The sequence below is a fragment of the Phacochoerus africanus genome, chromosome 1 (assembly GCF_016906955.1).
Source record: "Phacochoerus africanus isolate WHEZ1 chromosome 1, ROS_Pafr_v1, whole genome shotgun sequence".
Lineage (NCBI taxonomy): Eukaryota > Metazoa > Chordata > Mammalia > Artiodactyla > Suidae > Phacochoerus > Phacochoerus africanus.
The window spans coordinates 99,617,654-99,640,916 of NC_062544.1; the positions used below are offsets into that span (position 1 = coordinate 99,617,654).

Below are 23,263 nucleotides of genomic sequence, written 5' to 3' on the forward strand. Positions count from 1 at the left end.
AGGGATCGGGAGCTTGGGGTTATCAGATACAACTTGGAATGGATTTTACATGGAGATCCTGCTGAGTAGCATTGAGAACTATGTCTAGATACTTACACTGCAACAGAAGGAATGGTGGGGGAAAAAAATGTATACATGTAAGAGTAACTTGGCTCCCATGCTGTACAGCGGGAAAAAAAAATAAAAAAAAAAAATTAAAAAAAAAAGATTTCCAGGCATACAAGTATGTCCTATGAAGACAAAATTATTTAAGGGGAGTGAAAGAGAAAACAGAAGCTCAAGAAAGAAGAGCAGAGTAAAATTTCAGACAACCACAATGGGCATCAAACTGCTATGGCATTTAGACCGCACAGGGTACATGACAAACAGTAATAAGATGGTTTCACCTAAACTGAAATACAAGTCTTCACTATGTCAGAAACTGTCTCCTTTGCAACTATTTAAATTTACAATGAAAACTTTCAGTTGTCTATCTAAAAACGTGCAAGAGAGTATATATTATATTCTTTTTCAATATTCTTTTGTGTGAAGTCAAGACCACTAGTATGAAGGATTCTAAGAGTAGAATCCAAGTCTCTCCAAGGGTTACAAGTGCTTCAAAGAACAAGTCTGACGCCCATCAGAAGCATGGAAAGAGGAAAATAAAACAGAAATCCCAGAATCTTAACATCCTTTACGACTACCCATTAGGTAGGTACCCACTCAAAAATGGGGGAAATGACTGCAGATTTAATATTTCAACTATTATCAACTTTCAAAAAGAGAAATCCAATCTGGGGATTCCTTTGTGGCACAGTGGGTTAAAGATCAGGTGTTACCACTGCAGTGGTTCAGGTCATGGCTGTAGCCTGGGTTTGATCCCTGGCTCGGGAACTTCTACATGCTGTGGGCGTGGCCAAAACAAACAAAACCCACAAGAAATCCAATCTGGCCGGAATACACTGCTAAACCCACCGCACGTTCTACCAATTTCACTATAAATGACATTTTACACAACGCCCATTCATTTTATCAAGGGCCTTTGGGTTTTTTCTCATCTTACAAAGTAGTACCTCCCCCAACTTACCTAGATTAAGGGACTCAAGACCCTGTGAGCCAACTGACAGGTCTCATAACTTGTAGGTGTCACATGCTCAGTCACCTGCACTACTTGGAAAACATTCCTGTGACACAACTTTCCCCAGAAACAAAACATTACAAAAAATAGCAAAACATGCATAAAGAGCATAAACCTTTTAATATCAAGTCTCCCATATCTGCTTTGGTAATTACTGCCAGCAGTTTAACTGAGGAAATTAAGCCATCAACAACTCCAAATTGGCATGGCACGTAATTCAGCAAAGACACCATTTTTTTTTTTTTTGGTTTTTGGTTTTTTGTCTTTTCTAGGGCCGCACCAGTGGCATATGGAGGTTCCCAGGCTAGGGGTCTAATTGGAGCTGCAGCAGCTGGCCTACGCCACAGCCGCGGCAACACCAGATCCGAGTCGCATCTGTGACCTACACCACAGCTCATAGCAACGCCAGATCCTTAACCCACTGAGCAAGGCCAGGTTCCTCATGGTTCCTAGTTAGACTATCTCCACTGCACCATGATGGGAACTCCAAAGACACCAAATTTACTGAAACTCCATAAAGATATCAATTTAACTTTTACACATCTAAACTTGCCCAACAAATAAGAGACTTCGCTGAACACTTGAAAACTAGCAATCAACAAAAACTGGCCCTGTTGGGAGGCCTCTACTTTTAGAAAACAACTTATTCCAGGTTCTTTTTTTTTTTGACTTTGTCTTTTTTTTTTTTTTAGCGCTGCACCTGAGGCACATGGAGGTTCCCAGGTTAGGGGTCTAATTGGAGCTATAGCTGCCAGCTTACGCCACAGCCATAGCAACTCAGGATCCAAGCTGCGTCTGCGACCTACACCACAACTCAGGGCAATGCCGGATCGTTAACCCACTGAGTGAAGCCAGGGATCAAACCCGAAACCTCATGGTTCCCAGTCGGATTCGTTTCTCCTGGCCACAATGGGAACTCCAATTCCAGGTTCTTAAATGGCCAGGCTGGATGAAACACCAAGACTCTCTCCCACCTGGATTTTTTGTAGGTTTCTCTTGCAATCTTACCCATAAGGATAAAAGCATACCAATGATATTTTCAAAGTGTTTCTTCCGCTTTGCCATTCTTTTCTATCTATATAATTAAGCAACTTAACAGTCTAATTCATTAAAGCTCCAGCAACACTGGCCTGCCTGCATAGTTTTGGTGCACTGTGAACAGAGTCCTTCCCCAGGCAGAATAGAAAATGAAGACCCTGGATAAGCAATGAGATCCTGCTGTATAGCACTAGGAACCATATCTGGTCACTTATGATGGAACATGATAATGTGAGTAGAAAGAATGTATACATGTATGTGTAACTGGGTCACCATACTATAAGTAGAAAATTGACAGAACACCATAAACTATAATGGAAAAAATAAAAATCATTATTAAAAAAAAAAAAAATGAAGACCCACTGCAGAATGTAGATACTGGCAGCCTGATAAAATATAGCTCAGATGCAAAGACCAACAGAGACACTAGGGGTTTGGTTGTGCTGTGGCTCCTGGGAACCTACAGTGCTGCCTCTATTCAGTGAAGGATCATTTCACACAGCACCTGTGAACCTGAAAAGGTGAGTCTGGCTATCCCTTTCTGCTCAAAGCCAACTGTAACTATCAGAATTGCTGGCCTTCTGTTCAGGCACTTGATGAAATATACAAAATGCCATAGGACTTTCTTTTTTAGGGGATTAATCTCTACCTTTTTTTTAAGGAACAGGTTCCCAAGAAGAGCTCTAACCACCCCAGAAACATCTTAACCAAATCAAATGCAGCCGGGGGTAGCATGCAATACACACTAAGAAGATGTGAAATCCCAGGCCAGTGAACTGCTGATGTTTTGCATACTTTAGACTTAAGATTCATTAATAATAATTTACCAACAATTCTACCATCTTCAGATTAGCCCTGGGCTATAACAGATTTAATTTACAAATTATCAGAATGCATTCCTTTTAATTAGTTTATAACAAGAGGGGAAAAGTGATTTGAGTTACCAGAGTCTCCCCCCAAAATCTACTAAGAACCATCTGTGGGTCTTCGGCTGGGAAATCAGAAGAGAATAAAAACATAAAATTGGAGGGACAGATATTTGGGGGAAGGAGTATACAGTTGTTCTTTACAACCTTTGATTTGAATCCAAAAAACCCAGTTAAAGAAAATGCTCCCCCTCCACTCAGGAGGACATTTTTAGTTTTACTACATATAAAAGCATTTAAAATATTTTCATTCAATGATGTTCCTGGGATAGTGCCTGTGACGTTCAAAGTCTACAGACAATTTCAGATTCATGTATTAGAGTGTAAAATTCCATTTTGATACCTTGATAGTTTAAACACTACAATGATGAATAGAGTAGCCATTAATACACATGATGATGGTTATTTTAAAATAATTAATGCTCTCTTTCACACTTACTGTGGGTATACAAATGATCTAAGTTTACATATAACAGTATAGTCATTTGTCAACTGTTTGATGAAGAGTTGTGTCATGAACAAAGATGTGCTCTACCCAAGCTAACAAAGCTTATATTCAACCATTCCCACCCTGGAAAGCACACTGGGGGGACCAGGGTGGGGTGCAGCAAGGTGCATTATTCTGGCATAAAGCATAAGGTCATAATGCAGGTGCAAAAAGGAAATACTAACACAGTCAAAGATTGTTTTTCTACCAGTGCTGCCAAATAGGCTTTTAAAAGCACAGACAGACACACATTCTTATTCTACATGCAGGGAAATGTGACACAAAGTATTGCATATGTTCATGTCAAGCTTGCTGCTATACTTTCTCTAAATATTCTTACCAGTTACACACATGAGAAAACAAAACTTTTTACATCACACAAAAATTCTAACTATTTTACTACAGAAAGTATTTTCAATTAATTTCAGTGCTCTTAAAGGAAGCATGTGTGCAAAGGAGAGGGAGGGAGAGGGAGAAGAAGGAAATAGGGAGGGACCACATTTCTGAGTGCCATTTTTCCCTCCAAAACCACCCAAAATGGTCAACTTGGCTCCAAAGTGTTAGATTTAGGAAATTTTCCTCAGTGAGGAATAAACAGAAAGCAGGAAGTCTAAACAAAAGCAAATTAAATCAAGACAAGAACATCAAAAACAAATTTGGCTTTACTTTTCAGTAGAAGTTGGTCCTATATCTAACACTGCACAAGGTTTCTTGCACAATGAAAAGAGAAGCAGAAGCCCCTTACACTGCCTCGCTTTGCCAGAGAATCACCGTAGTCTGCTGGCAAAGTCCGCTTGCTGGACTTTTTCTGCTCATGTTCAACTGCATCTTCAATTATAGGCTCAAGCCTCATCTGGACAAACACCAAAGATTGGGATCAATGTCTTTTCATTATACAAAGAAAGATCTAATACCCTGTTTTATGTCTCTGCAGCCCATTTAAATGACTAGCAGATTCAAAGGTAAAGAAGATGCAAAACCCCAGCAGTGACAAACATCGGACATTCTGGGCCCCGACTTAATCTCTTGCCAACTTCGAGGTTTTTAAGGTCTGTTTCTGAGACCTGATTGGGATTTCAGCATCTTCATTCAAGATCCCACCCAGGAAATGAATCTATTAAAACCCCCAAATTTAAAGAGAATACTTCCCCCACAAATTTCACTAAGAACATTATATCAATCTACCACCCAATCTTCCCAGACCCTTCACAGTGAAACTCATCCTCAGAGGTGGTGCCGGAAAGCACCGCTGGCGTCTCAGGACCAGGGTGGTGCCCGCATTACCTCGGTGAGGACCGTGGTGTCATAGGATGGCTGGTACTTCTCCTTCTCATGAGCAGTTCTCTTCTCCATCTTTTCTCGATCTGTTTTTTGTTTCCTATCTGCACCTTTAGGCTTAAAAACAAAGCAGACTTTTTCATCTATCAGGCTCCTGACAAACACTTTACAAACACTGGGCCTCACTGAAAGCCTGGTTTCCATCTCTTACCTTAAAAACTTTGATTTGGCAGCTAGCTGAGTGTAGATGATCTGTGTACTCTCCATTTTCATTCTGCTTAAAGGTGTCAACCTGGATCCTAAAAGGCACTCCCTTTTCACCTCCGTGCTTCCTGGGAGTAAATTCTGTGCTGATGCAGTGCACCTAGAGAGCAGTTCAAGCTGAGATGGACTCACAGTCCTGTCCACTCATTACCCTTCTACTGCATTCCCTTTTCAGATGTCCTGCCACCAATATAAAGCCAAGCTCCTTTAAAACGAACTCCCATGTATTAGCCAGACATCTTCATAAATATCTGATTGTTTTTAACATGTGGCTTTCCTTGCACAAATCTAACTGGGCCTTTCTGAACTTTCTGGGAATAAGCTCTTCCCAATCCAGTTCCTCTCCTCTAAGCCAGGCCTTATCCCAATCATGGGCACATCAATACAGAGACTTCCTGTGTCCGTCCCCTACCCACCCCGCAAGACCGTTTGCTGCTCTCAGACCCTGGTCCTAAGCCTTCCATGTGGCTCAATCCACAGCAGTTATCACCTCATCACTCAGAACTCCCACTGTTTGCCCTCTACCATCCCAACTCCAGCCCATCACCCTACTTCTTGTGATGCTTTGCCCAGGGAATTTCCTCAGTGCACAAAACCCAATTCTCATTCCACTTGCATCCATCTGAACACTCCCACCAACCCTTCAGAGTTCACTGAGGATCCTGAGGCAATATTCATTCTCCCATCACTTCTGCCCCTCTCCCAACACTACCACATGACAGCTCTAGGATACCACACAGGGTTAGTTACAAAACTGGTCATTTCCCTTTCTTTTTTCTCTTTCTTTTGGGGGAGAACCAACAGTGAACAGTGAATACTTATTTAGGACTGAATCATGTATTTGAAGGGGAACAAATATAGAGGGGAAAAAAAAACCATAAATGTCTGGCACATAGAAGACCTTTAATATCTATTGCTTTGATGACATAAATGAAGTAGGCACATGCTTAAAAAAAGAACACCCAGGAGTTCCCATCGTGGAGCAGCAGAAATGAATCCGACTAGAAACCATGAGGTTGGGGGTTCCATCCCTGGCCTCGCTCAGTAGGTTAAGGATCTCGTGTGGCCGTGAGCTGTGGTATAGGTCACAGACGTGGCTCGGATCTGGTGTTGCTGTGGCTGTGGTGTAGGCCGGCAGCAACAGCTCCAATTATACCCCTAGCCTGGGAACTTCCATGTGCTGCAAGTGCAGCCCTTAAAGAGCAAAAAAAAAAAAAAAAAAAAACACCCAGACAAAAATCACAAAACAATGAGATGAGGCAGTGATTCAAGTTACAGGCCTTGGTATATCTTTAGTCTAATTTTCCCTCCACATAAGACTTTGGTAATTTCTGATAGCTACATATTCCAAAGTTAAAACTGATCTCTGCACTAAGAAAGACTATGCACAACCTGAGATGCATGGCCGGTTCTTATAGTGCTCTCATTCACCACATGACCAGTTTCCTTGTTAGATTAACAATATAAGAAAATATTCAACTAATATGAACTGTGGCCCTAATGATTATTAGCTGATGTGGGCTACTACCCGATTGATCAAGAAAATGCAAAACACTAAAGATTTTCTATAGCTCCCACAAACTAGAGCCTACGTAGCCTGGTTAGCAATTAAGTGGTTCTCCTTTTCTACATAAAGATCACCTACTTAGTAGTTTTAATTCTGCCACTTACAAATTTGAACATACTGAGTATCAGAATTACTGTGGACTTCATTTTATATATAATATTTGTTTAAAAAAAAACTCAATCTCTTTGAGTATTCTTGGGTGAAATGAAATGCCTGGGAGTTGCTTTAAAGTATTCTATCAAAACTAAAAAGAGGGGACTACTAGTAACTGTTGAAGCCAGGTGTTGGGCACAGAGAGGATTCACTATTATTCTCTTACTTTTGTGATGGCTTGAAAATATCAATATTAAAATATCTTAAAGCTAGAGAGAATTTAAAAACTGTATACTCTTTTCAGTCATGTTCTTTTAAACAGCAGCTTTTGTTAAAAAAATGCATTTTAAGAACAATGTAAGTTTTGATTATTACTACTACTGGTAACAGTAATATGTAAATGTTTTACCTATCAGATTGTCTTTATATTATGTTAGTTTATAAATGATGAATTTAGTAGATTAACTCCAATTTAACAGACTGCACATGTGCATGTATGTGTGTATATAAAGGACATTACAAGATAGCTTACAAATAAGCATTTAAAGAAAATATCATGCATTGAGAATTCCATCTCACCCATGGCTTTCCAAATGTGTCTAATAATGTAAAAATCCAAACCTGAATGAAAGCAGATGTACGTTTTGCAGGATCCCACAGAAATTCAACTGCATTTAACTGGCTTGGATTTGTCCTTGTATCAATTATTCCCACAGACATTGGAATATCTGTATTTTAAAAAGAAGAACTCAAATAAATAAAACATTATAATCTACTATAATTATGTTCCAATGAAATTATAATACCTCCCTGCTGAACTTTTTTCTTCAGTGTTCTCCATGGTCAATCACTTCAACATCAAAACCCACCTAATATGTATAATAATTTATCCCACCGTGGTTTCTATTCCATTTTCTTAAGAATATGATGGATGGTGCCAATCAAAAAGTAAATTAATGGTTTCAAATTCATAAAATTCCTGGCTCACTTTTTTTAAGCACCAAAAACCACTTTCACTTTTAACTATGAAACAACTCAAGGCACACAGGATCTGCTAACACCAGAAATCTCTCCAAATAATTACATGTGGTGCTAATGTATTAAGAGGTACAGCCAAAGAATTGCCCTCATCTCTCCATGGTCTTCTGATGGCCACTTGTACCTAAATCAAGAAGTCTGTCTCCTGGGCGATTCCACTTCCAACCTTCAAGTTGCTGATGCTCTGTATACTGGAGCCGTCTGTCATGGAATACAACTCTTATGATGCTCTATGGGATAAGTGAGAGAAATGAGCACTTTTAAATTGTTCCAGCTAAAAAGCGGGAAGTGTTTTCACTTCTTATGCATTAGCCTATAACAGAAATGCATACAAAAACAAAGTCTGCTTTCAACATTTTGTAAGTGAACTGTTTTGCTCTTGGATACTTGAGTTATGGTACAATTGTTTGGTGCAAAGAATTATAACTCAAAAATAATAAGAGCAAATAAAATAGTTTCTTAAGGCAAATCTTAATTAAAAAACTGATATCGTAATTCAAATTAAGGTACATGTCCTTAAGAAACTAGTAAGGACTATATTTCGATAAAGAAAATATCCAGTACAGACAGAAATTCCTAAAATGAAAAGGTAGTATATAAACAGAGACGAAACCCAAGGCACAATGGTAAAACTGTTCATTTAAAACAATAAAAATTGACTTTCTTTCAAAAGACAGTGTATGTTGCTGGGGGAGGGGGGATTTGCCCACCACCCTAAAAAGAGAATCTATATACAAAATTCATCCTCAACTGTTTAACCTCTAAGTGATGTTATCTGAGGTAAGAAAGGAAAAACAAACAGAGAAAACACAGGTAAAAAACTTCACCCAAACACTCAGGTCCATTCCTAAGGAAGGCTTTAACTCTGCTCCACAAACTCAAGGCCAATTCTCTGCTCTCCACCCATTGCCCCCCTCACCTTTGGCAGGTTTGGGCTGCCAAGTACTGTCTCATTCCAGGAAAAGGATAAAAAGTCAGATACCAGATTTGCACTAATTAGTGTTTCTGACACATTTATAAATAACTGTTTCTCAGACTATGGTGCAATAAGATAATCTTATTTCCAGCAGACTCTCTGCTGGTTTGAACAGGAAATAACTTGCTAGCAATACATTTAAATACTACTTGAGTGTCCCTGCCTTCCTCACCTGCCAAATGCTGTCCAAAACACAGCTGATAAATATTCTGAAGTAAACCACTTAAAAGTAGCAATATTTTAATTTGAAACAATTTAAAAAGAGACCAGGTCAGGTGTTGGGACCTACATGGATGCCTGTAAAGGCACGGTTGCCACTGATCCATGCCCATTTTTCCCCTCCGGCACCCACTTCAACTCTGCCTACTGGCCACAAAGTCCTCAGAGTGATGGTGCCTGGGCTAGTGGTGGCTCCTGGCTCATATTCACCAGCAGGTTGATCTCTCACAAGAAAGTGCAGCACAGAAAATGTCATGATGATTTGATTCTTCTGTATTTAGTAAGAACCAGATCAAATGCATGAATTCAGATGAAAATAGTATGATAATATAGATATTAAATTTAAGGGCTTTACTGAACCCCATCCTAGGCCAGACTAAGATAGTACAGTAAGGAATATGAAGGAAGGACCACAGTTAAGAAATAGCAAGATATAAAAGAAAAGCTCCTAAATGATACTGGAAAGGAAAGTTGTTACCTGGAAGTTCTCACTAAAAGGGGATAATAACCCTAGAGAACCAGCCACAGATAAAAGGGACCTAACAATAAGATGGAAACAGAATAAGCAGAGAAAGCGGATCACTGAATTAATCAAGCACATCAAGAAGTTCCAAAGCATCTTTGATCAGCATTCAATCCCTAAGACTCCCCTACAATAGCAGAGTCAAAGATGATGGGGCCAGGAGGTTAAACTCTGGATGGTTGCAGAGTATTGTAAGGATCCTCTAGCTGAAGAAGGATGTGATCTTTAAGAAATTCATCCTTGAGGAGTTCCTCTTGTGGCTCAGTGGGTTACGAACCCAACTAGTATCCTTGAGGATGTGGGTTTGATCCCTGGCCTCACTCAGTGAGTTAACAATCCAGCATTGCCATGAGCTGTGGTGTAGGTCACAGATGTAGCTCATATCCCGAGCTGCTGTAGCTCTGGGGCATAGGCCAGTGGCTGCAGGACCAATTTGAACTCTAGCCTAGGAATGTCCAAATGTGGCAGTTGTGGCCCTAAAAAAAAAAAAAAAAAAAAAAAAAAAAGAAAAGAAAAGAAAAGAAAAGAAATTTCTCCTTAAGTTCCCTGGTGGCTCAGCAGGTTAAGGATTCAGCATTGTGACTGCTGTGGCTTGAGTAGCCCCTGGCCAGGGAACTTCTGCATGCTGCAGGCACAGCCAAAAACAAAGACAGAAAACAGAAGTTCTCATTGTGGCTCAGCGGTAACAAACCCTAATAATATCCATGAGGATGTGGGTTTGATCCCTGACCTTGCTCAGTGGCCTTGCTATGAACTGTGAGTGGTGAAGGTCACAGACATGGCTCGGATCCTATTTTGCTGTGGCTATGGTGTAAGCCAGAAGCTGCAGCTCCAATTCAACCTCTAGCCAGAGAACTTCCGTGTGCCGAAGGGGTAACTCTTAAAAAAAAAAAAAAAAAAAAGAGTATACCCCTTGCACTGTGAATGCTACTTACTGTGCGCTGTCTGGCAGGCAGACTTGAGGGGCCGAGAATGGTCTGAAGACATACCCTAAAGGAACAGCCAAGCCTCCTAAACCTGGAATGACTGACTTCTTTACTCAGATACACCAGCAGGGTAAAGAGATTTCACATTTTACTTGAAATTTTAAAAGGTAAAATTACAGGATTTTTAAAAGTTTCGTATTCCCCCCACCACTATCTTTTACTTTTAAAGAGAAGCAAAGTTTCTGTTGTGGGGGTAGGTGCCCTACAGTACTTTGTTTCCAGAAGGCCTTTACATTTAGTTCACCCAGTAATTGCTGTAATCCCTATCTTACAGATGAGTAAATAAAAACAGCTCAAAAAGTCAGAGTTTTGGGGGTTCCACTGTGGCGCAGCAGAAATGAATCCACACAGAAACCATAAGGTTGCGGGTTTGATCCCTGGCCTTGCTCAATAGGTTAAGGATCTGGTGTTGTTGTGAGCTGTGGTGTAGGTCACAGACGTGGCTCAGATCCTGCGTTGCTGTAGCTGTGGTGTAGGCCGGCAACTGTAGCTCCGATTCAGCCCTAGCCTGGGAATTTCCATATGCCTCGGGTGTGGCCCTAAAAAGCCAAAAAAAAAAAAAGAAAAGTCATAGAAACAGCCATTACTTCCTTCACGTGAAATTAAGTTTTTTAATAACCCCTGCAACAAAAAACAAAACTCTTGCAGCAAAACTGCTACAATTGTTAGTCACTGCAGTATAATTATGAATGTAAAGAGATCATCCTTACCTTTACCAGTTTCCCAGTGATCTCAGGCACATCTCCTATTTTCCGATTATCCAGCATTCGAATTTCATAAGACTGACCTATTTTTAAAAATTATGTATCAGAAACAATCCGTATAAAATATATCACTGTGTAACAAAAATTCAACTGTCCATCAAACATACTATTACTCAATGTTAATTACTAGAGAAGCAAATTCAAGTTGATCTTTCTCTTCCTGGCAAATCACCTCGTCTCCTTCTTCCACCATCAAAGAAGACTGAAGAGTTCCTTGGTCAGTTTACTTTCCACTATAAGTCTTTCATTCTATAGTTTCATTTTGCATAAATGCATTATCCGAGATCAATCTTTCATTAATAGCTCTACTGAGATACAACTTACATGCCATAAAATTACCTTTTAAAGCATATGATTAGTTTTTAGTATACGCACAGTTATGCAGCCATGATTGCTATTAATTTTAGAGCATCTTCATCACCAAAAAGAAAACTCACACCATGACCAGTCCTTTTCATCCTTCTACCCCAAGCCCTTTGCAAACAATCTTTCTGTCTGTCAGGATTTGCCTGCTTTGGACACTTGATATAAATGGAATCACACAACATGTGATCTTTAGGGCTGGCTTTTCCATTCTGTTTTCAAGGTTCATCCACATTGTAGCATGTGTCAGTCTTTCCTATTTATGGCTAAATTATTCGAATGAATGCACATTTTGTTTATTCATTCACCAGTTGATAGACACATGGGTTGTTTTCACTTTCTGGCTTTTATGAATAATGATGCTAGAATTATTTATGAACAGGTTTTTGTGTGAGTCAAGGTCAAATTTTAAACCTGGAGCTTTCTCCCTTGTGTCCAATGAACCCAATCACATTTTCTCACTGCTCAATTAGGGTCCATAAAAGAACACAAATAGATATTCATGTACCAATCTACTTAATTAGGAAAATAAGCTGCTGCCAAAAGTAAGTAATATGTTCCAAATCCACAAAAATGATTTTTGGATTATCTGTCATTAAATAATAAAAATGACAGTATAATTTGATAAGCAGAAAATTAGAGAACCAGATCAAGACAGCAGAGACGTAGGAGGTGGAGCTCAACTTCTCCCACACACATCCAAAAAAAATTACACCCTCCATCCACATGTAGAAGATTCTCACAGAGTATCTACTAAATGCTGACAGAAGATCTCAGACTTTCAGAAAGTGCAAGGAAACCTCCACATAACTGAATAAGACAAAAGGAGAATGAAAAAAAAAAAAGAGAGAGAGAGAGAGAAAAGAAGGAATCAAGATAAGGACCAGCAGCACTCCTGAGAGGGAGCTATGAAAAAGGAAAGGACTCAGCACACTGGGAGGTCCCGATTGGAGGGGATATCAGCCAGAATGGAGGGAGAGCCTTAAAGCCTCAGAGAAAAGCACAGCAGTCAGTCTGAGGAGGGCAAAGCAGAGAGAGAGAGAGAGCGAGCTACACAATCTATTGGTATTTCCGCCAACCCACCTCAGCCTGAGACACTTGGGTGGGGTATGATGCTAAGGCTCAGGTTTCAGAGGTCAGTGCCTGGGAGAAGACTAGGGTTGGCTATGTGGAAACAGTCTGAGGGGGCTGGAGAAAAACAAGACCAGAGTTCCCATTGCGGCAGAGTGGAAAGGAATACAACTAGTATTCATGAGGATGTGGGTTTGATCCCTTGTATCACTCAGTGGATTAAGGATTTGGCATTGTTGTGAGCTGTGGTGTAGGTCACAGACTCGGCTCAGATCTGGAATTGCTGTAACTGTGGTGTAGGCCAACGGCTGCAGTTCCAATTTAATCCCAAGCCTGGGAACTTCCAGATGCCACAGGTGAGGTCCTAAAAAGAAAAAAAAAAAGAAAAGAAAGAAAGAAAAAAAGAAAACAAAAACCTATTTGTGAAAGTGATGATAAACAGCAAAGGATAAACAGGAAGATGTAAAAAGGGATATTAAATCATAAAATGTGCAGAAGGAGAATAGGAAAATGTAGACTCTTTTAAAATGTGTTTCAGCCTATATGACTATCAACCTAAACCAAGCAGATATAGGAAGGAGTTAACATACTTGAAAAACAAGGCAGTCACAAATCAAAACCAAAAAATTCACAAAAAGAAAAGGACAGATGCATAAAATAAAAGGAAATCATCCAACCAAATGAAGAAACAGAAAGGAACAAAGGAGAAATGTAGGCTCAACTGGAAAACAAGGTTTAAAAGGGCAATAAATGCATATGTATAATTACCTTAAATATCAATGGACTAAGAGCTCTAGTCAAAAGGCACAAAGTGGTAGACTGAATAAAAAAACAAAAGCCTACAAAATGCTGCCTACAGACACACCTTAGAACAAAGGACACGCACAGACTGAAAGGGAGGCAATGAAAAAAGATATTTCATGCAAATGGAAACAACAAGAAAGCAGGGGTTGCTATACACATATCAGACAAAATAGACTTTAAATGCCATAAAGAAGATAAAGGGACACTATTCAATGATAAAAGGATCAATTCAAGAAGAGGATATTATGATCATCAACATAATACGGCAGTACCCAAATACACAAAACTACTGGCATAAAGGGAGAAAGTGATGGGAATGCAATAATAATAGGAGGCCTCAACCTCCCACTCACATCAATGGTAGATCCTGAAGACAGAAAATTATTAAGGCAACAGAGATCCTAAATGACACAATAGAACAGTTAGACTTAATGGATATTTTCAGGACATTACATCCCTAAATACCAGGATATACATTCTTTTCAAGTGTACATGGAACATTCTCTAGGATTAACCACATGCTAGGGCACAAAACTAACCTCAACAAATTTAATAAGACTAGAGAAATTATTCCAAGCATCTTCTCTGACCACCAAAGCGTGAAAGGAGAAATCAATTACAGGGGGAAAAATGATAAAAACTTATTACATGGAGACTAACAACATGCTACTAAAACACCAATGGGTCAACAAGGAAATCAAAAAGGAAATTTAAAAATACTGAGACAGGAGGTCCCGTTGTGGCTCAGTGCTAACTAACTTGACTAGCATCCATGAGGACATGGGTTTTTCCCTGGCCCTGCTCAATGGGTAAGGATCCAGCATTTCTGTGACCTGTGGTGCAGGTCACAGATGCAGCTCAGATCTGACATTGTTGTGGCTGTGGCAAAGGCCAACAGCTGGAGCTCCAATTCAGCCCCTAGCCTGGGGACTTCCATATGCCATGCGTGCAGCCCTAAAAAGACTAAATAAATATCTCCCTACAAACAGAAGTCCAGGACCAGATGGCTTCACAGGCAAATTCTATAAAACATACAAAGAAGAACTTACAACAATCCTTCTCAAACTCTTCCAAAAGACTGAAAAGGGAAATGCTCCAAAAGATATTCTATGAAGCAACCATCACCCTAATACCAAAACTAGACAAAGATATCATCAAAAAAGAAAACTACAGGCCAATATCTTTGATGAATATAGATGTAAAATTCTCAACTAAATTCTAGAAAACCATATCAAACAACACATAACAAAAAAATCATACAACATGACTAAGTGGGATTCATCTCAAGTTCACAAGGATGGTTCAAAACACACAAATCAGAGTTCCCTTGTGGCACATAACAGGTAAAAGACTTGGCATTGTCACTGGAGTGGCTTGGGTGGCTGCTGTAGCACAGGTTTGATCCATGGCCCAGGAACATCCACATGCTGTGGGAGCAGCCAATTAAAAAAAAAAAAAATGCAAATCAATGTAATACACCACATTAATAAAAGTCAAAAACCACATCATCATTTCAAAAGATGCAGAAAAAGCATTTGACAAAATTCAACAGCCGTTCATGATTAAAAACTCTTACCAAAGTGGGTACAGAGGGAACATACCTCAACATAACAAAAGCTATTTAAGACAACCCCACAGACAATTTAATACTCAATGGAGAAAAGCTGAAAGCCTTCCTGCTAAAATGTGGACATGATGACATGGATGCCCACTCTCACCACTTTAATTCAAATTAATACTGGAAGTCCTAGCTACAGAAAATCAGACAAGAGAAAGATATAAAAGGTATCCAAATTGGAAGGGAAGAGGTAAAATTGTCACTATATGCAGAAAACATGACACTATGAAATAGCAGAAAACGAATATGAAAAAATTTTAATTATACCAAAAAAAAAAAATTTAGGAATAAACCTGACCAAGGAGATGAAAGACTTAGACACTGGGAACAATGAAATGTTAGTAATCAAAACGGTGTGGTACTGGTACTAAAATAGACATACAGATCAAAGGAATAGAAGAGAGAGCTAAAAATAAACAGACACCCATGGTCAATTATCTTCAACAAAGTAGGCAAGAATATAAAATGGGAAAAAGACAATCTCTTCAGGAAGTGGTGCTGGGAAAACTGGACAGCTGCATGTAAATCAATGAAATTAGGACACACCCTTACCAAGTAGAAAAATACACTCAAGATAGCTTAAAGACTTAATCATGACATGATACTATAAAATTCCTAGAAGAGAACACGAGCAAAACATTTCTCTGATGTAGTGGTAAATTACAAATGTTTATCAGCACAGTTCTCCCAAGGCAATAGAAATAAAAACAAATAAATAAAAAAATGGGATCTAATCAAACTTACAACCTTAAATCTGCAGCATATTTAACAGCAGATCTGAACTCAAAGAAAAACAAAACAATTTTAAAAATTAAGCAAATGAATAGGTATCTTTGAAAAATACACATTACATACCTGAAATTATACTCAACCTCAAGAATTTAGGAAACAAAAATTAATAAAATGTGATTATCGGGTCAACACCAAACAGTTTAATTAAAAAATCAGGTGTTCCTGTTGCAGCTCAGCAGGTTACGAATCCAACTAGTATCCATAAGGATGTGGGTTGCATCCCTGGCCTTACTCAGTGGGTTATGGATCCGGTGTTGCCATGAGCTGTGGTGTAGGTCACAGACACGACTCAGATCCCATGTGGCTGTGACTGTGGCCGGGAGCTGTAGCTCTGATTCTACCCGTAGCCTGGGAACCTCCATATGCCACAGGTGCAACCCTAAAAAGCAAGATCAATCAATCAATCAATCAAGTGGGTAAAGATGGGGAAAAAATGAGCATATAAAATGTGGGGAAATATAATCTGAAAAAGTCTTTCTGAAAGGTAGTATGGCCGTACCTAAGTTAAATACTGCATCCTTCAACGCTGGGATTCTATTAGCAAGAGGGGAAATACATGCAACTCATATTACACACAAAGGGCTAACTCCCTCATACAAAGAGAAAAGAACTCCTACAAAATTGCTAACAAACACTCAACAACCCTAGAATAAAACAACTGAGCAAATGACATGAACATGTGGTTCACACAACAGAAAGAAAAGCCAATAATTCATAAACATATTAAAACATTCAAGGAGTTCCTGTTGCAGCTCAGTGGTTAACAAACCTGACTGGTATCCATGAGGACCTGGGTTCGATCCCTAGTCTTGCTCAGTAGGATTTGGGATCCAGCACTGCTGTGAGCTGTGACATAGGTCGCAGACACAGCTTGGATCCGTGTTGTTGTGGCTGTGGCATAGGCCAGTAACTACAGCTCCGATTCAACCCCTAGCCTGGGAACCTCCATACGCAATGGGTACGGTCCTAAAAAGACAAAAAAAATTAAAATTAAAATTAAAAAAAGACATTCAACCTCCATCAGACAAATTCGAGCTAAAGCCATACTGAAATGGTTTTTCACCTATGAGGTTAGCATGAATTCATCAGTCTCAGAGGTCTAGGCTAAAGGAAAATATTCACTCCCATCAAACAACAGTAGGAGTGGAGATGGTCATTCTCTAGAGAGATTCTGAGGGTAGGGCCTACACACCTTCTGGTGTATTAAAGTGGGAGAGAAAGAGGAGCTAAGGGTGAGTCCAGATTTTTGACCAAGGAATTTCCTGACATGGGGAAGATCACAAGGAGGATCCGAGGGAGGAAATCAAGCAGTGCAACTGCACACATCTGAGATACCTGCTGGATATCCAAGTAGGTAATAAAGTTCACTTATAAATCTGAAAATCACCTAAAGAAAAGCAGCCTGTGACACAGGAGATGGATCAAGTGGACAAGGAAAGAGGGAGAACTTCTCTTACCAGGATTATCTTGTCCTCAAAAACTCAAAATTCTCAGGATCCAAAAAAAAAAAACCACAACAAAAAACAAATAAAGGAAGAAATCTCAATATTCCTATTTTCTTCTGTATTATTTCTCCTACTCAACCTTAGGATATTTCTATATAAACACAGAAATATTGCTCAAAAGAAAGTTCAATCTATTTCCACAAATGTATCTCAGGATTTGCTACTATTAAATAAAGCCCTAGAGATTTTTTTATTCTTCTAAAATCAAAAGCAAGTGTTGTTGTTGTTGTTTTAAGGCGCTGAAACACTTATGTCTAAAATGATTTCCCTATTGGAAACTATCTATGTCCTAGTTTTCTTTCTTCTTCAGTTTTATCCTGACTCTCTCACTAAAAATCCCTCCCCACAAACAATTTTATGCAATGTTAATACCCATTGAGTGAACTACCAGACTTTGATTGGTTTAATTTCTCCTTCTATTTGATTCCCTTCCTTAATTCTTTTTTTTTTTTTTTGTCTTTTTGTCATTTCTTGGGCCGCTCCTGCAGCATATGGAGATTCCCAGGCTAGGGGTCTAATCGGAGCTGTAGCGCCGGCCTACGCCACAGCCACAGCAACTCGGGATCCGAGCCACATCTGCGACCTACACCACAGCTCACGGCAACACCGGATCGTTAACCCACTGAGCAAGGGCAGGGATCAAACCCGCAACCTCATGGTTCCTAGTCGGATTCGTTAACCATTGCGCCACGACGGGAACTCCCCTTAATTCTTTTAATAACACAGCTTCCCAAAATATTAGTCTAGGTTCTAACTGAAATATAAAAAAGGTCCCACTACCAAGGAAGTATAAAGTTAGCACATGCTGCATACAATATTCTATGAGTTACTTATTTTTAGCTTTATCCTCTGAATTTACCTTCTGAATTTGGACTTTAGTCCTTTCTTGGCTTAGAAAAGCAAAAGCACTGACAGAATTGAAAAACATGAGTTCCCATGTGGCACAGCAGGTTAAGGATCTGGTGTTGCTGCACCTGCAGCATAGGTCACAACTGCGGCACAGGTTCGATCCCTGGTCCAGAAGCTTCCATATGACTGCAGCTGTGGCAAAACAAACAAACAAACAAACAAAAATAAACCCCTGAAAAATAGAACTGTATGAGTTCATGTTCCCACCCAACTTTGAATATAGAGTCTAAGATGCACTCCAGAGCACCATGGAGCCCAAGATGTGACAGATTCCCTTTAGGTAATATTAAAGCATTTACCTCCAAGGTCCTAATACAGAACTTTTTACAAGAACCAAAGCCAGCCTCAGGGAAATCTACTAAGGTGTAAAATGATATTAACAAAAAATATGGTTTTCATTTATTTATATATATATTTATTTACTTTTTGTCTTTTTTTTAGGGCTGCACCCACGGCATATGTAAGTTCCCAGGCTAGGGGTCAAACTGGAACTTTAGCTGCGGGCCTATGCCACAGTAATGCCAGATTCTTAACTCACTGAGCAAAGCCAGGGATCGAACCCACATCCTAATGGATACTAGTACACTAGTTGGGGCTGTAACCACTGAGCCACAACAGGAACTACCCATATTTTCTTTTTTGAAGCTTCAAGAATTAAAAGGTTTTTTTTTTGGGGGGGGGGGGGTTTTGACCATGCCTGCAACATGTGGAAATTCCCAGGCCAGGGATCAAACCCATGCCATAGCAGTGACCTGGGCTGCTGCAGTGACAAAGCCAGATCCTTAACCTGCTGTGCTACAAGGGAACTCCTTGACAGTGTTTTTAACCCAACAGACATGCTATTTCCCAGGATCTAAAGCTTGTTTGCAAAGTAGCTAATATTGTTTAATCAACAGAGGACTCTCGAGGTAGAATCTCGCCTCCAAATCAACAGGTATTCCTGATCTAATACCAGCAATAAAATGACCTGAAATAAATCAAGTGTTTAAGATCAGAAGTCTCACTCATATCACAGTGGGGAAGCATCAGAGATTCAGCTGGAGCTGTTGCAGCAACTGGATCCCTGCTCAAAGGGAGAGCCAGCTGCTTACTGCCTCTTCTTGTGGCTCCATGTTGGGACCAGTTTTTTACTCCACAAAGTCAGAGACTTAAGTCTTCTCATTACCTCAGAGCAGAGGATAACTGCACAGCATAACCAGAAAAATACAAACACAGTTTTTATTTTTAATTTATTTAGTCTTTTCTAGGGCCCCACCTGTGGCATATGGAGGTTCCCAGGCTAGGGGTCTAATCGGAGCTGTAGCCGCCAGCCTACACCACAGCTCACGGCAACACCAGATCCTTAACCCACCGAGTGAGGCCAGGGATCAAACCGGCAACCTCATGGTTCCCAGTCGGATTTGTTACCCACTGAGCCCCGATGGGAACTCAAACACAGTTTTTAAACTCTGTACTTTTACTGTTCAAAATGGTACAAAAACTGACACTCTAAGGCATCACACAACTTGGGAAATTTGTTCTAATTTCTACCTGGGTGATATAAAGACTACACAGAAGTTACTTTTTCTTCTTCTATGGTGTTACACACAATGGCAAATGTTCTTTGGCAAGAGCTGTCCAGGAAGCAGAAGGTGAGCCATGACCTTCAAGGGGAGGCCACTAGGAATGACCAAGCTATGGCCAAAGAATGGCTATAGCCCCACCTATGTCAATCAATCCTTTGAGAAAATCCATTTGTAAGTGGTGGTACTGAGGCAAAGCTCATATATTTGCCTGAATACTCTTGAGTAATAAAAAGCTGAAGCATGGTCCTCAGAGCAGCAGCATCAACATCACTTGGAAACGAGTCAGAAATGCAAATTCTCCAGCCAAATTCTAGGGCTACTGATTCATAAATCACATCAATCATGTTTTGACAAGCCCTCTAGGTGATCCCGATGCATGCCAAAGTTGGAGAACCACTGCTTTGGGTAAAGCTACAAATATCTAGTAAGTCAGTATTTTTTCCAACACAAAGAATTCAGGACATTCTCCTGGGAATAACCATGTTAAAATTAAGAACTAAGTCAATCTAAAGCTGTTTAAAATAAATTATGATTCCCTTGCAAGTGACAGAAATTCATTAGTCAACATTTTTGACATTATAAATCTTGCAACAGTCTAGAATAGTTCTTGCTCCAAAACACACATATGCTCCACAAATCCACTTATGTTCATATATATTAATTACACATATATTTGAATATACATAAATGCACACATTTACACACACACACAAAGCAAGCAAGGCCCCAGGGTTCATTAGACGCCCATCTCAAGATCCAGCCTTGATTGGGCCATCAGAGATAAGCTAGAGGCAATACTGTATGATGCAGTGTTTTTTCTAAAATCTTAAGAGTAAATGATGGCTACACTGTTGAAACCGCTCTGATACAAAACAGTGCCTCATTCTGCATCACTCTGGAGATCACCCACCTAGCATACGTTAGCCTTGACTGATGTGTTAATTTCCCATTGCTACTGTAATGAATTTCCACAAACGCAGTGGCTGAAACTATATAAATTTATTATCAGTACCAGCAGGCTGCACTCCTTTTGGAAGCCCTAGGTGAAAATCTACTTCCTTGCCTTTTCCTATTTCTTTTTTTTGTTTTTTGTTTTTTTTGCCTTTTAGGGCCACACCCATAGCATACAAAGGTTCCCAGGCTAGAGGTCAAATCAGAGCTACAACCTCCGGCCTATGCCATAGCCACAGCAACGCAGGATCTGGGCCGCGTGTGTGACCTACACCACAGCTCACGGCAAGGCTGGATCCTTAACCCACTGAGCAAGGACAGGGATCAAACCAGCATCCTCATGGATCTTTGTCGGGTTCATTAACCACTGAACCACGAAGGGAACTCCTTCCTACTTCTTGAGGTAGCCTCCATCCATTGGTTCATTACAAACTTCCTTCCTCCATCTTCAGAGCACAGAGCACCTCCAAATTTCCCTCGGACCCCTGACTATCCGGCCCACTTCTTTTACTTTTTTAAAGGATCCTTTTGATTTCACTGGGCCCACCTGGATAATCCAGGTTAATCTCTCCATCTCAAAAGCCTTATCTAAATCACACCTGTAAAGTGCCTTTTGCTATATATGGTAAAAACATCCACAGTCTCTGAGGATTAGGACATGGATTTCTTTGGAGCACCATTATTCTGCCTGCCACAGTTGCCAGACAGTGCAAATATGCTATTTCTACAGTTCAAAACTCTACTACAGGGTTATTTAAAAGACTAGAATCATACTTGCCAACAAACCTGGCAAAATTCCTGAGTCATTACATAGGTGTCTAGTCCCAGGGTTGTTTTCTAACTATCTGTAAAAACTACTCATCTATCTGTAATTGGAAACTAACATGTCAGCCAAGGTCTAATTACTTGGTCTTCTAGTACAACCAGAACTCATTAAAGCTACTAAATAACAACAGCAGCAAAGGCTAGTGTTGTGCTTCCTATGTGCTGATCACCTTGTAAATGCATTACATACATTAACTTAACTGAATTTTCAACCACCTTGTGTGAGGAGGTATTAAATTAAGGAAATTGCCCAGGCTAGCAAGTAGTGGAATGGGATCTAAACACAGGTAGCCTGTGGGAGTTCCCATCATGGTGCAGCAGGAACGAATCCGACTAGGAACTATGAGGTTTCGGGTTCGACCCCTGGCCTTGCTCAGTGGGTTAAGGATCTGGCGTTGCTGTGAGCTGTGGTGTAGGTCACAGACATGGCTCATATCTGGTTTTGCTATAGCTGTGGTGTAGGCTGGCAGCTGCAGCTCCGATTGGACCCCTAGCCTGGGAATTTCCATGTGTCGCAGGTTCAGCCCTAAAAAGCAAAAAATAAAAATAAAAATAAAATAAACACAGGCAGCCTAACCACAGAGACTTTTGATAACCACTGCTCATGCAGAAAAACCACATTTCAATCAGTTAGTCCCTATAACTAACTGAAACATTTGAGAGGAACAAAAAAAGGTATTTGAATAACGTGCATAAGGACATCCCATATGCAGCAGAAAGGGCATATATCCTGGGCAGTTCTATTTCACTGGTAACTACATGTGCCAGCTTCTACCAGGCATATATAGTTACCTACAGGGACGGAAGTTCTCTTTTGCATTACATTCTTTTTTCTTTTTTGGTCTTTTTAGGGCCATATCCATGGTATACAGAGGTTTCTGGGCTAGGGGTTGAATCAGAGCTATAGCTGCTGGCCAAAGCCACAGCCATGCCAGATCTGAGCTGCATCTGCAACCTACACCACAGCTCACAGCAATGCCAGATCCTTAACCCACTGAGTGAGGCCAGGGATTGAACCTGAGACCTCATGGTTACTAGTTGGATTTGTTTCCACTGAGCCACGACAGGAACTCCTACATTTCATCCTTTAGTGACAAGACCATTAAATTCACTATAACTTTGCTTAAGTGTATAATTCAGTCATTACATGAACCAATTAGCTTATTGGAATAAAGTATTATACAATAGTTTTGTTACACAAAGACTGACTTAAAATAAGATTACAGGATTCTTAGGTGTCTAAAAAGGATTCTAATTCGGTGGCTACCTGAGGTGAGCAGAACTAGGCAACTGGGAAGAAGAGTTTTTGGTTTTGTTTTTTGGCAAAGCCCAAGGCATGCAAAAGTTCCCAGGCCAGGGATCAAACCTGCACCACAGCAGTGATAACGCCAAGTCCTTAACCACTGGGCCACCAGGGAATTCCAAGAAGAGTTTTTATTATACATACTTTCATACCTTTTGAACTTTGAACCATGTATATCTATTTAAACTGTTAAATTTTAAATAGTGACAATTAACTGAAAATTTAGAAAACACTGGAACTAGTATTCTAGTAAGAGATTTGGTGGTTAAGAAAGTGAGATT

General features: G+C 40.0%; 1 protein-coding gene across 3 annotated transcripts in view; it reads right to left on the bottom strand.

Moving 5' to 3' along the window:
- Positions 1-23,263, bottom strand: part of UBP1 (upstream binding protein 1) — a 71,199-nt gene that overhangs the window by 18,288 nt on the left and 29,648 nt on the right. For 2 of the 3 annotated variants that reach the window (XM_047769574.1, XM_047769584.1), the window contains exons 3-8: positions 11,223-11,299; positions 7,933-8,038; positions 7,392-7,498; positions 5,058-5,210; positions 4,853-4,963; positions 4,314-4,421 (exon numbers count right to left, since the gene is read on the bottom strand). In XM_047769574.1, coding sequence (XP_047625530.1) covers positions 4,314-4,421; positions 4,853-4,963; positions 5,058-5,210; positions 7,392-7,498; positions 7,933-8,038; positions 11,223-11,299 — 662 coding nt within the window. The remainder of the gene's footprint in view (positions 1-4,313; positions 4,422-4,852; positions 4,964-5,057; positions 5,211-7,391; positions 7,499-7,932; positions 8,039-11,222; positions 11,300-23,263) is intronic. The other variant, XM_047769579.1, reaches the window with a different exon arrangement.